Consider the following 14121-nt stretch of genomic DNA (forward strand, 5'->3'; position numbering starts at 1 on the left):
AGTCAAAAGATATGGAGTGCTTTTCTCATACCTGCCTTTGCTCATATGAGACGTCAATCACTCACGTTGAAAGGAAACGAGTTACAGAATGTCTGAACCATAACATCCCTTGAGTCTCCCTACTCAACTTCCTAACATCAAAGCCGCTTGTAACTATGAGGAGATCTGTATCGCCAAAGTATGTAAGTTCCCACGGGGACCCGAGACCTTCTCAACACTGGGTAGCCACAGGCTTTCGATAGAAACTCCGTTGAACCGAACCGCGGGTGTGTCTCAATCACACATGACCTGATAGGCCGGATGTGGGTTGAAATGTACATTCATGAGTGATTTAAAGAAGACAAGTCACCAGAACGATTGACAATTCTTGAAAGAAAGAGGTGGTTTCAAGTATCCGCGAGACATCTCAATGGAAAAGAAAGAAACATAAAGTAAGTGTTTGAGGTGGCTGTGCACTAGGGATCTAAACCGGTCAGAACTTTCTTTCAGTTTCCCCTGGATGCTAATTTCTTCAGAAACAAAAATCATGGTTTTCATCGAGACTGGATGAACTCAAATCATTGGAAATTTTCGCTAGAAGATACGAGGAAAAAATATGTCTTACAAATTGTGAAGTCGGAAGGGTGATGTGATGGGTTTGGTGAACCGAGCGGCGGGGCTGTCGTAGCCACAATGCGTCGGATTGTCTGGCCTCATCAGAAATTATAACACAGTTTTGACCTTCTCGTTCAACAGATATTACAAGCCCAGCGTTACCAGTATGTCGCGGGCAGCTGAAGCAGCTATGGCTGCTAGTTACAAAAGCTTAAAGGAGGATTTTGTGTCAAATTTGACAGGTGGAGGAATTGGAGAAATCAATATGGTTACTGCTGTCGCTCCAGTATGTTTGAGCCGTGCAAACAATTATTATTGCACAGCGAGCTAACCTTCTAAAACAGGTCGCAGTTATCCTTTGGTCGGCTTTACAGAGCCGCCAGTACTTTTTCGCACCATATACTCCAATTGCTTTCGCTGTCGACTTCCTTCTCAATGTCGGGGCTATTCTTCTCGCGATTTCTGTCTACGCAGATATGCCTCTCATCTTGAATCTCTTACTGCTTGCGCCAGTTCCATTATTATATGCAATTCCACCGCAGAAGACCACACAGAAGACTACACAAAAGAAATCGAGAATACCACAATCAAAAGCAAAACCTTCAGACGAATTGAATCCTCTTCCAAAGAAGCCTTTCCTTACTATCTATAGAGGGGCAATGATGGTTATCACTTGTATAGCTATACTTGCAGTCGATTTCAGGATTTTCCCACGGAGGTTTGCTAAGGTAGAAAACTGGGGAACATCATTAATGGACATGGGAGTAGGATCTTTCGTATTTTCAGGTGGTCTTGTAGGTGCCCGTCCGATACTCAAAGAACAGAATGCTGGCCGAACAACGAAGCTCAGCACACTCTTATACAACTCGATTCGCCATTCACTACCATTGATTGTTCTTGGTGCCATACGTCTATACAGTGTCAAAGGATTGGACTATGCGGAGCATGTTACTGAATACGGAGTTCACTGGAATTTCTTCTTTACCCTTGCATTCATTCCTCCATTCGTAGCGATATTTCAGTCCGCGTTTCAGCTCATCCCGTCATATGCCCTGTTGGCCGTAATCCTCGGCTCCTTGTATCAAGTTACACTGGAATATACCAGCCTCAAAGCTTTCATACTCGCAGCTCCAAGAACCGATCTATTTTCGAAGAACCGTGAAGGAATCTTTAGTTTCTTTGGCTATCTCGCAATATTTCTAGCTGGTCAAGCAGCTGGGATGTTCGTATTACCACGCAATTCCATACCGACCGGAGGTCCAGTTGCTCAGAGAAAACGCCTCTTGATGCAAATGGGTACATGGTCAGGCGTGTGGATTGCCCTCTACTTGTTCACCACAAATTACAAATATGGATTGGCATTAAGTGTATCACGCCGCCTTGCGAACCTTCCATATTTCCTATGGGTTTCAGCTTTCAACTGCACACAATTGACTGCATTTTGTTTGGTGGAAACGATATTCTCCCCCGCGGCTCATAAAAGCACGGATGCGAAGACGGAAAAGGAGAATTATGAAGTCTCAACCAGTCGAGTCCTTGAAGCATTTAACAGAAATGGTCTGGCCATCTTCTTGGCTGCAAATTTACTCACAGGACTCGTCAACCTGACCATCCCAACTTTATTTGTCAGCAATCTCCAAGCTATGGGGATATTACTACTTTATGCCTCTGCCTTGACGGGACTTGCAGTAGGTTTGGATGTATATGACATCTCCATTAAAATGTAATCCCGGATGGAGATTGTTTAAGCAGCACAGTAATCTGCAATCTCGCCGAGTACAGCTTTTGCTTTGCAACTCCCGTGCTTGATGAAAGCATCGATGAATCTTGTACACAAACTTTGACATTTGATACCTGCTTTTCGGATGCTGTGATGTGAACCTGAATATATATCAATCGTACGAGTAGATGAGACAATGAAGCAAACAATGCAAAAGTTTCGACCTCAGCAATCATTTGATCCATACACCATACCATACCTCTTGATTCATATCAAAGCTAAATATATATCGGGTCGGTTAGATCGGTATCACCGTTGTTATTATCTAGGTACCTAGGTACTTTATGGATAATCAAGCGTGTGTCAGGTAATCAATCAATCGACCGATCAAGCAATTCCAGCATAAAACTCTACAGTAACATAAATGAACCCACAAAACCACAACCTTGATTGACCATCGATTCCGCACTCATCAGCCCGTCCAAAGACTTTATAGTTTGTATGTACTGGTAGCCTGGAGAATAATTATTATCAGATTTATTCGTCGTATCGGGAATCGAGAATCGGGTTAGATGCTGAAACGAAACAATGTCCTCCTTGCTTGCTTGCACCTTTCGTATGTAAGCCGATTCCCTTCTTCTTTTATGGATTGTTGAGTTATGTGGATTGGATATATAGGTATATGTATTTGTAGGTATTGTATATATATATGTCTATCTTGATATGTGATTCGTATTATGTTTTCGAGGAGATGGGAGGGGGAACGAACTTGGATGGGATGGGAGGGGAGTGGAATGGTGCAGGTACCCAGAATACATGCATATACATACATACATGCATGTCATTGTACGGAGTAATACGACGTTGACTACCATACCTAGTTCAGGAATGGTGGATCGGATGGGAGTGGGTGGGTGCGTGGTACCTGAATCTTTCCTTGTTGGTGTTGGTGTGATTTTCTTTGGGGGGGGGGGGGGGGTTTCCTCGAGGATGGATGGAGATGGGTTTTTATTTATGTTTGGGTTTGGGTTTGTATTTGTATTTATAGCTCATGTGCATACAGAGTATATGTACGGTATGTGTATGTGTAGGTGTAGATGTGAGATTTTTGTGAGGTTTGGGGATATGTAGATAGGGAATAGGGGATAGATAGATATGTATATACCTATTGATAGTGTATGATTCTTAGGTATTATGGCAATGATATGATATCTGGCTGGTGATGTTGATGTTGATATTGATGTTGATATTGATGTTCTTATTCTAGGTATAGTACATTCTTCTTCTTTTATATTGATATAATGTGATATAATAATGTAATACGATATAATACCTAGATACCTATCTAGTACCTAAGTATCCATCTACCGGTATACAATGAAACAACACCCAAAAGAAACAAGAAAACAAGTAAAATTTCAGGATTCTTCGGGTCTTCTGTGGACCAGCCGGTGTTCTTTTGATTGGATTTCTAGTTTGTTTCAGAGAATGTTTTTGGGGGAGAGGAAAGGGGGGGGGATTGGAGATGTAAATTTTAGTGGGTGGATGGATTGATATATATAGATATATAGAGAGAGTGTTTAGGGAGGGAGATTGAGGTATTATATTCTAGGTGATTGTGGGATTTGTTATTTGTTTATTTATAATTTCTTTTATATATGAGTATTGAATACGTTTATTAATGTCTAGATGAATAGAGTCTTAGATCTAGTGTTTTTATTTTTATTTTTATCTCTATTTCTATTTCTATTTCTATTTCTATTTCTATTTCTATTTCTATTTCTATTTCTATTTCTATTTCTATTTCTATTTCTATGTCTATTTCTATTTCTATTTCTATTTCTATTTCTATTTCTATTTCTATTTCTAGAGCTTTGAAATTGGAATCGAATCAATGATTTTTCTGATTCTGTTATTAGGAAAATAAAAATAGATAGATATTTAGATGAAATCTATTTATCTATCTATAGAGTTCTAGATACTAGATAGACAATAAATATTTAACATAGTATTATAATGTAATTTGACTTGACTTAACTTGATCTAATAGCTATCTATCTTAAATATCTATCTACTCACCTACTTATTTGTATTTAAGCTCTAAATAATAGATAGTCTTTATACATTATATACAACTCAACTTACCTACTAGACAAATATCAATACTAACCCATTCATCAAATCTTTATAATATCTATCTATCTATTTATTTACCTACCTCCCTATCTATATACTATCCAAATATCTCAAAATCCGCAAAACACTCTTCTCCCTCTTTCCCTCCCTTTCTCCCTCCTCCCTTCTTTTTCTTTACAACGACTAACAAACAGATAAAATATATATCTATATCCTAAATTCCATAACATAAATAGAATTTTGAAACTCACATTTAGAATTTTGGAAATCTATCTATCTACCTACCTACTCACTTACTTATATATCCATCAAACACTATAGATCCATTCACACACTCACTCTCCCGCCCGCCCGCTTGTTCACTCGGTAGGGAAAGAGGGGGTTTGTATACGTCGGTTGCGAAAGATTGGCGCTTCATCTCCGGTGTTTATGCATGTCATGATTTACTTACTAGGTAGGTAGGTTTGTTTGGTGGGTTTGTTTGGTGGGTTGGGGTGAATGGGTGAATGGGTGAGTGGGTGAGTGGGTGAATGAGAAGGTGAGTAGTTTATGTATGTTTTTTTTTGGTTTGGATTTTTGGTTTTTGAATTTGATTTTGGGGGGGGGAGGAGAGGGGAGAGAGGTGAGGGGAGAGAGGTGAGTTGTGTAATGAAGAATCGGGAGAATTGGGATGGATGAATAAATGAATGGATTATACGGATTGTATAGTATTACATCTGCGCTTCCTATCCTACCCTGTCCTACCCTATCCTATTTCCTATACTATTATATTAGTATCCCTTTTTATAGTCAGAGTCAAGAGTCAAGAGTCAGAGTCAAGAGTCAAGAGTCAGAGTCAAGAGTCAAGAGTCAGAGTCAGAGTCAAGAGTCAGAGTCAGAGTCAGAGTCAGAGTCAGAGTCATAGTCAGAGGAGGATAGGAGATGGACGGGATGTTGAATTTTGAATTGGAGGGTACGGGTGGATAGGTAGGTGGGTAGTAGGTGGGTAGATATATTGTGGAGTACCGGTACTGCGTTTGCTCTATATTTGTATATTTGTATGTTTGTTTGTATGTTTGTATCAATAAATGAATGGATGGGTGGATGGATGGATGCGCAGTGGAGAATTAAAGATGGAGGATGTATTGAGAACTTGAGATGAAGATGAAGATGATCATTTTTTGGTTTTGGAGAGAGTGAGAGAGATTGTGTAATGTAATGTGTATGTGTATGTGTACGTGTGGTGTAGTGTGGATGGGCTTCCTTGTTGATACTTGAATTGAATTTACGGAGAATATAGATATAAAGAAGATATATTAATTAAAGGAAAATTTACCGATGATGATAATGATGATGAATGATGACTTCACAACGCGTTTTGTTGTGATGGAGTAAATACCAAGTTAGTTAGTGGTAGTAAGAGACTCAAGGTTCTTCCTTTAGTATCTCGACATCAGTGTACGGTGTACAAATTCGATCTCAACTAAAATCTGGATTCACCGGTACATGAAGAGAGGATTATTTACTCACCGGGGGATCCTAGAGAGGGGGAAGACGGAGAGACAGATACATACAATTCAAGGGACTAATGACGATCTGAATATTCGTCGACGGAACAGAGGACATACATACTGACTTATTACTCACAGACGAACAGACGAACAGACGAACAGACGGTCAATCCCATCCAAAGAAAACCTACCTACCTTGAGCCTACCTCCCTAAAAGCCTAGTAATAAGTACCCAAGTACCTCTCCAGGATCTGAGCATGCCACGTCAATGCAAAGGCAAAGAAAGTTTTGCCGCTGGATGATGATGTTTATGCCATTTGGGAAAGGATGCGTACCTATGGAACCACATCATGCATCCCAAGAAAGACATGGCCTCGCATCTAGGATCCCCCTCATTCGCGGGTCCCGCGTCTGTCGTTCGAGGAGCGAGCTAGAAGGCTGTCAGAATCAGATGTTTTCTTTTGTTCGGTCGCTCGCTCGCGCGCTCACCGTTGGATGGGATGGGCTAGCTTGGGCTTAAGGTTTGTGATGTTATGCCAGAGAAAACGCGAGAGCGAACGCGCTGATGGTTGATTGGTGGGTGGGAATGATGTTAATGCATGATAATGTGTACATGATAATTCTAGAAGGAGAGATTTCTGGGGATTTCTTTCGTTCGTCTGATGGATCAAGGAATGACCTGATTCGTCTCTTTTCTCCCCCTTTTCGTTGCGAGAGTGCGCTTGCGGATGGGGATGCTTCGTACATAGATGTAAATGGAAATATGGTATCCCCAGGACGATTCATGCACAGTGTTCGGGGTGATGGATCTGATAATAAGTTTATGTGATCCTCTTGTATTGTATGTAATGTAGAGGAAAGGGACGGAAAAAGGAAAAGAAAGTCTTGTTCTTTTGCATGGAGATTTTGCTCGTGAAGATTGGACTTGTTCTTTTGGACTTTGCTTTGAATTGTGTGTGTTCTAAATACCTACCTACCTACCTACTTTGCGTTTTCAAAGTATCAAATTCGATATCTTTCCGGATCGATTACCTCCTTCACCCATCCCATCTGATATCCATCCACAAGCCGAAGACGAGGACCTAGACGCAACAGCCAACGCGAACGAATCTTTGATACCAGCCAGCCAGCCAGCCAGCTATTGAATTGGATTTGAATCATACGATAGTATTCTTACAACTTGCTCTATTTCTCTATAGGTATGCTATACATTATCTCATTCATTCATCATCCTCCCCTTATGGTTCCCGCGTGGTATGAATCTCAAAAAGTATCAAACCATACCATACATCCCATCCCAACCAAGCAAACCAGCAGCCACCATTTTCTATTCATATCTCACGGGAGTGCAAGTCCAGAGGTTGTGTCGGTAGTGCAAGTATGCATTTCTTTTTCCCATCAGAAATGCACTTCACAATCCGCATGCGTGCCTTGCATTGGCTTGGCTTCCCTTGTGTGCGATGCCCGCTCCGTTCATCCACCGCCCTGGGCGTTTCATTTTCCCTTCTCCTTTTTCCCACTTTGAACGTCCCTCCCATGAGCCCCATCCCATCCAACCTCGCTAAATGAAGGAAAAGGAAATTACTTGGGAGAGATCGAGAAAGAAGGTTTGGGCTGACCCAGAGAAAGTTGGAATTGGGGAATTGGAAGAAGGGAGAGAACTTGGAAGAAGAAGAAGAAGAAGAAGGGAACGAGAGAAGAGAAGAGAAGAATAGAATCTTTATTATTAATCTTAAGGGTTGATATATCAGATCATCGAGGGAAGATTTGTGGTTGTAGTTGTGGTAAGAAAGAAAGAAAGAAAGAAAGACCAATTAGGTACTTACCGACTTACAATATAGTACAGGATAGTGCATTGCATTACAGTACAGTACAGTACAATACGAGAACATAATACCTATACAGACATACATACATATATGGAAAGAAAAGGCAGGAAAGGAAAGAAGGAGAAAAAGAAAGGAATATCGATTGATCAATAATTGTAAGTGATTATTTCAAATTCACATTTTTATTTATATTTTTATTTTTTATGTCAAGTTTCTATCTACACCTACCTACCTATACATGTACCTACACCGAGAGTCTCCCTATTCCGTATTCATCCACCAACAGTCAGTATCTACACCCAAGGAGCCAAAGACTCCAGGACCAAGGACCCAAACACAGGGAACGTGGGAATGAATTATGAGCATCCACCTAGATTAGATACTGTACCGACTCAATACCCAACCGTCAATAGTCAATAGTCAATAGTCAATACAACAGCCTAGCACCTAGCACCTAGCACCCAGCACCCAGCACCCAGCACTCAGCCCGCACCCAGCACTCCAATCATTATCATATCTTATTTACAGAGCACTCCCTGGAAGCCTTGATATCACATATCATCACATCATCACATCATCATCAGCCCAGTGTTACACCTGCGAAACGGCGGGAAATCACTATAAACACGCTTCTTCTCTCCGGAAAGGAGCATAATCTCGAAGCTTCATGCTCTAAAGCTTTATGCTCTGGGTACAAGGTGCTTGATGACGAGATTTGATAGAGGTCGCATCTGAGATTTCTGAGATTTCCGAGATTTGATAGAGGTCTCGGGGTATATCGCTGGGTATATCTCGAGGGATATCTCTAGGCAGTGGGCACATCTCTAGGTACATCTTTTTACCCCTGGGCAAATCCATCGGATCTCCTCTGTACAATTCTCTCTCTTGTCTCTCGATTCACTATCCTCTGCATTTCCTCCATCTTACGCCTTATTATATTCCTGACTGAGGGATTACCTGATTGATCTTATTTACCACCTTGTTATTCCTTTTTTCCTTTAATCGACTTACCCACAACACTACCACCACCACCTCACTCACTTTACTCTCCCTCTCCCTCTCTTACCGTTTTACACTCATTCGCTCACCATCTTTCTCTTCACCCCCTCCTCTCTCTCTCTCTTTCTCTACCCTCTCTCCCCTCTCTATTTAACCTTCTTGTTGTACATTTGAAAGAAAAAGAAGAAGAAAACCTTACCACATACAATCCAACTTACATACTGTCGTTCAGCTAGAAAAGAGAGAAGCACAAGCAAGAAGCAGAAAAGCCCAAACAATAACCACAATAAATCCTCCAGACGAATAGAAAAGGAAAAGGAAAATCAAAAAGGATTAATCATAACAACCAATAAAATATCGCCAAAGAAGATTACCATCCATCACAATTTACAACAATTACATTCACATTCACATTCACATTCACATTTTACATTTTACCATCTCACCTCTTTTTCACCATTTCACCCACCCAATTCGCCCAATTCACCAGACCTTACCTTACCTTGACTACCTACCTACATACCTACCTACCTACCTTTTGCTTCTTCCCTCTCTCTCCCTCCTCTCTCCCTCTCTCCCTCTCTCCCTCTCTCCCATCAAGAGGTAGAACAGAAGAAGGGTACTTACATACTTCCTACCTACCTACATCGAGATTCGACCGAGAAAAAAAACAAAGATCCAAAATTCAAAATCCAAAACAAAAAACTCAATTCGATTCATTTCAATCTCCAATCTCAATTTCAATTTCCAATCTTGGGGGTCTTGCATTACTTTCTCCCCAGCCACCCACATTTAATTACGCTCTCTACTGGTACCTACCTACGCATTATAATCAATCAATCAATCAAATCAAAGCAACTTTGGGTTCAATTGATCCGCCAACAACCGCACATACACTCACTCACTCACACTCACACTCCACCCTTATACACCCTCATACATTCACCACCAAAGACCATAAAAAAAAAGAGAGGGTCGGACACTAACGAAAGGAGCCGTTCCCGCCGTAACCCATATTCCTCGACCGCCTACTTTTTCGTTAGGGAGCTACGATATCTAAACATAATAGTCGCCCAAATCCCAGCGCCAGCCGCGACACTCTTTTTTAAATTTGGTCGAAAACTTAAAAAAAAATATCCAACAATCCTCTCATTGATAATTGTTATCGCCAGCATTCCCAATATCCCCCTGTCCCAAAGGTGCAATTAATTTTCCTCGATCCTCCCCCCTCCCATGATGTTAGTTGGTGGAAATAGGTGATAGACCGGCGAAAACCTCGCAATTATAATAGCACCTTCTGAATCGTGCCTCAGCAACGGTTGTGGTAATTTCCGCTTGCTAGACACCCAATCTGCGATTGACAACAGTGCGCAAAATTTACAAGATATGTCTTCAGCCGCTTTGCAGACCGCCCCTCATCAACCAACATCAATAGGATCGCAATCTCCAGTGGCAGCACCATCCTCCTCGGGGAGACCTTACACTTCGGGCTCACAACAATCGCGAGACCCTTACTATAATCAATCCACCACCAACGCTTCTCCCTCCTCTGCAAGAAAACCATCTCGAAGGCCGAGCGGCAATGGCGCATCTACAAACACACCTCCCCAACCCCAGTACACCTCACCTTCGGTAACCACAAACTCAGCTCCAATAAATCCTCGCAGTAATCATCCTTCAAATCAAATCTCCCCAACCACCGCCACATCCCCTTCGAGTTTTGCTCCAATGGCTCCGGGCGATCATCAACGAGGTGTGCCCCCAATGGTCTCGGAAAGATCTTCTTCAAACAGACCGAGTACAGCAATAGCGCCTGCCACTTCGGCCACAAATCGTAGCTCGAGTTCAAGACGAGGTGAACATTCGGACGAGCAGCGGGCGAGAGATTCCCCACGTCGGGCACAGTCACAGGAGAACCAGTATCACGAGAGGAGGAATATACAAACCAATGGAACGAGCAGCGAGGATGCAACAGCTGCTGCCACAGCGGCCACTCGAGCCAGACGCAGAGCTCAACAATCACCTGAAGCTCTACCGCATAGACCGAGTGGAAGTCGTGAACAGAGAGCTGGCCCACCTCCTAATGCACAAAATAGATCACATCCAGCGGGTACCAATTCGCCTGCTGGACTGTCCCACGAAGCAAGTGAGGTGTTGAATCGTGTGATTGTGAGCGATCCCAAGGTGGATTTGGAGCGAGAGAGGGAACGAATGGCGGAGGCCGTACCTAATGTCGTTGCAGCTCCTCCCGTGGTGGAAGAAGCTCCTCGGCAGCAGAGATCCCGTCATGATCACTCAGCAAACTCTGGGAAACGTGAAAAGAACAGTAAATTCGGTGAGTACTATCTGGGCAATACTCTTGAGAGGTGAGAATTGGTAAGGTGAAAATGGGCTGGAAACAAGCAGGTGGTACTCAAGTAAGTCTTCACTGAATATTGATTTGGTGCTATGCTAATCTTATCCTCCTAGGTCGCTATCAAACTTATCCGCCGCGACAGTGTCGGGACGAACCCTACGAGACTTGCAAAGATTTACAGAGAAATCGCCATTCTTCGAGAGATATCCCATCCCAATATTGTTCAGTTACATGAGATGGTGGAAACAGAAAAGCAAATTGGTATCATTCTGGAGTATGCTTCAGGGGGAGAACTCTTTGACTACATTCTCAACCACCGATACCTCAAGGATAACGCTGCTCGCCGCCTGTTTGCTCAATTGGTCTCTGGTGTTGGATATCTACATAAGAAGGGAATTGTTCACCGAGATTTGAAGCTTGAGAACCTTCTGCTGGATCGCAACCGCAACATTATCATTACGGATTTTGGTTTTGCAAACACCTTTAACCCCGACGATGAGCTTGGAGACGAAATCGAGTACAACTTAGCTAGTCGTGACTACGTCAAGCGTATGGAGTTGGATAAGATTTTACCTGGCGGCTCGCGGAGAGGAGATCTGATGCAGACAAGTTGTGGCAGTCCGTGCTATGCAGCTCCAGAATTGGTTGTGAGTGATTCGCTATACACCGGCCGCAAGGTCGATGTATGGAGTTGCGGAGTGATATTGGTAGTCTTGATTTTTTGCACCTGTTGATAGTTGCACTGCTAACATGAATTCAGTATGCAATGCTTGCAGGATACCTACCTTTCGATGATGATCCAGCCAATCCTGAGGGCGACAACATTAACCTTCTCTACAAATATATAGTTTCGACACCACTTACCTTTCCAGAATATGTTACACCGCATGCTCGAGACCTTCTCCGACGTATTCTCGTCCCAGACCCACGCAAACGTGCAGATCTATTTGAAGTTGCTCGACACAGTTGGCTGAGCGAATATGCGCATGTCGTTGGCTTCATTACTAGCAGCACAACTACTACTGTAGAGATTGCCAACACTACTGTCCCATCTGATGAACCTCAAGAAGCTCCTCTACTTGCGAGAAGTGCTTCAGTTCGGGAACCCAAATCACAAAAGGCACCCGCAGCCGTTGGGGATCTCAGTAGGAAACATGGGCATGTGGATCAAGATGGAGAAGAGGCGCCTCCCAAAACTTCAAAGGACAACAAGAGACGAACTGTACAGGTCGAATATGTGGCTCCCAGATCACAAACACAGAGAGGCGAGCCTTCTACCAACTCGCCCAGTGCTCAATCTGGTTCGAGAACACGCGCTCGTGCTGGCAGCCAAGGCCCAGTCGAGATTTCCGGAGCTCAAGGCTCTAGAAGAAATGTCCCTGCAGGAGATAAGTCATCGCCTCAGGATCCTTCAATGACAAGAGAAGCCCAACAAGCAGCCTCGGCAAGACGAACGGGAAGCTCACAGCGACAACAAGGTATGGTTCCACCTCCTCGACCTACTCGGGATCACCGCGCTGCTTCAGACATTAACTATACGACCCCAGTGACTGGCCAACCATCAATCGCAAGACCAACTACCGGTGGTTCCATGACTTCTAATAGATCTGGATCTATGGGCTTCCCAACCCGTGGATCTTACAGCCAGCCTGTGGCCCCAACCGTCGCGGGAACTAATGCTCATGGCCGTATGTCTCAACCTCAACCAAAGAGCTCGAATAGCTACAATATATCCCCTCCTATGATTCAGGGCGAACAAACCTTTGAATACCCTCCTCAATCAACTTCTCAACCTATAGCTCCAAAATTCGCCAGAGTCGCAGGACTTCCAGCAGGAACTGCAAATGTACCATCTGAGGGTAGCAAGACTCACAAGAGATCAAACACGATCGGGGGCATATTTAGCAGAACTAATTCGCTTTTTGGTGGTAAATCACACGCAGAGAAATCTTCAGAAAAGCCAAAGAAGTCATATCCTCCAGTCAGCATGTCAAATGCCAATATCATAAATACCGATGACTCGAGACAGTCGATAGACTCTAGACGCTCCATATCATTTGGGTTTGGCAAAAAGAGAAGTGGAAGTATAGCTGGGCGATCCACGACAGGTTCTCAGGAAAAAGCTTCAAGAAGATTTTCTCTCCTCCCGGCATCATTCTCTTTGAAATCTATTGGTATCGGTAAAGACCCAAATACCCCACCTGCTAGCACTCCAACCGACGGTCACTATGAGCCATATCCCGAAATGCAAGGTAATCATCTTGACGCGTCGCAGGACAACAGAAATGTTAGTGGAAGTACAGCCGAATACCAGCATGCGGATGCAGCATATGATCCAAACCGCGCTAGCCCAGCACAACAAGAAAGACAACGTTTTGCTCAACCACAACAGCAGAATCCAGATTCTAGGATGGGTGGCCCACCACAATTCTTACCGCCTGCAAACTTCCGCCAAGATGAATCGGCATTGACGACTGATTCTGAATCTTCATTTGGTCAAAGTCGACGTGGTCCATATCAGAATGACAATAATAACTCATATGAAGACTCGCGACGACCATCAGGACGCAATAATGGTAGAGGTGTACTACAGAAGAACAATCGCAAGTTTGCCGATGCTTATGATCAAGAGCATGCACACAATGATCATGGTGGTAGTAGTGGTGCAGCTAGAAAGGTCATGGACTTTTTCCGAAGACGTGGAAAGGCTCGTGGAGAGTGAAAGTCGTTTGGAGATAATAATCCTTTTTAAATGATATCACTTCAACATATACACGATAAAAACTTTGTTCAATTCTGGATTTATGCATAAGCTTTCAGCGAAAGCACCGGGAACTTGCGATTCAGCTTTTGGTCTGATTGACAGCAAGCTTTGCTTTCATTTCTCTAGAACGGCTTGGCGGGCCTGCTGGATTTTGGTGCGGGAGGTTGGAGGTGGAGTGTGGGCAGGCGTTCTCTTGCATTTCATCATATGGTTCGCTTGTTATATCTTCTCGC

General features: G+C 43.2%; 2 protein-coding genes across 2 annotated transcripts; both read left to right on the forward strand.

Moving 5' to 3' along the window:
* Positions 1-235: 235 nt before the first annotated feature.
* Positions 236-3036, forward strand: EAF02_002594 (uncharacterized protein). The gene is made up of 2 exons (XM_038898642.1): positions 236-880; positions 939-3036. The coding sequence occupies exons 1-2, from the start codon at positions 761-763 to the stop codon at positions 2319-2321; spliced, it is 1503 nt and encodes a 500-aa protein (XP_038760930.1). The 5' UTR covers positions 236-760; the 3' UTR covers positions 2322-3036.
* A 7118-nt stretch (positions 3037-10154) lies between these two features.
* Positions 10155-13846, forward strand: EAF02_002595 (uncharacterized protein; the record flags this gene model as incomplete). The annotated part of the gene is made up of 4 exons (XM_038898643.1): positions 10155-11103; positions 11175-11185; positions 11238-11771; positions 11885-13846. The coding sequence occupies 4 exons, from the start codon at positions 10155-10157 to the stop codon at positions 13844-13846; spliced, it is 3456 nt and encodes a 1151-aa protein (XP_038760931.1).
* Between the last annotated feature and the right edge of the window lie 275 nt (positions 13847-14121).

This window comes from Botrytis sinoallii (genome assembly GCF_014898435.1).
Source record: "Botrytis sinoallii strain Bc 23 chromosome Unknown BSIN_004, whole genome shotgun sequence".
In the NCBI taxonomy this organism is placed as follows: Eukaryota; Fungi; Ascomycota; class Leotiomycetes; order Helotiales; family Sclerotiniaceae; genus Botrytis; species Botrytis sinoallii.

Coding starts and splice junctions, on each gene's coding strand:
- EAF02_002594 (XM_038898642.1), top strand. CDS start 761: ATGTCGCGGGCAGCTGAAGCAGCTATGGCTGCTAGTTACAAAAGCTTA. Junction 881..938: donor TGGTTACTGCTGTCGCTCCA/GTATGTTTGAGC, acceptor CTTCTAAAACAG/GTCGCAGTTATCCTTTGGTC.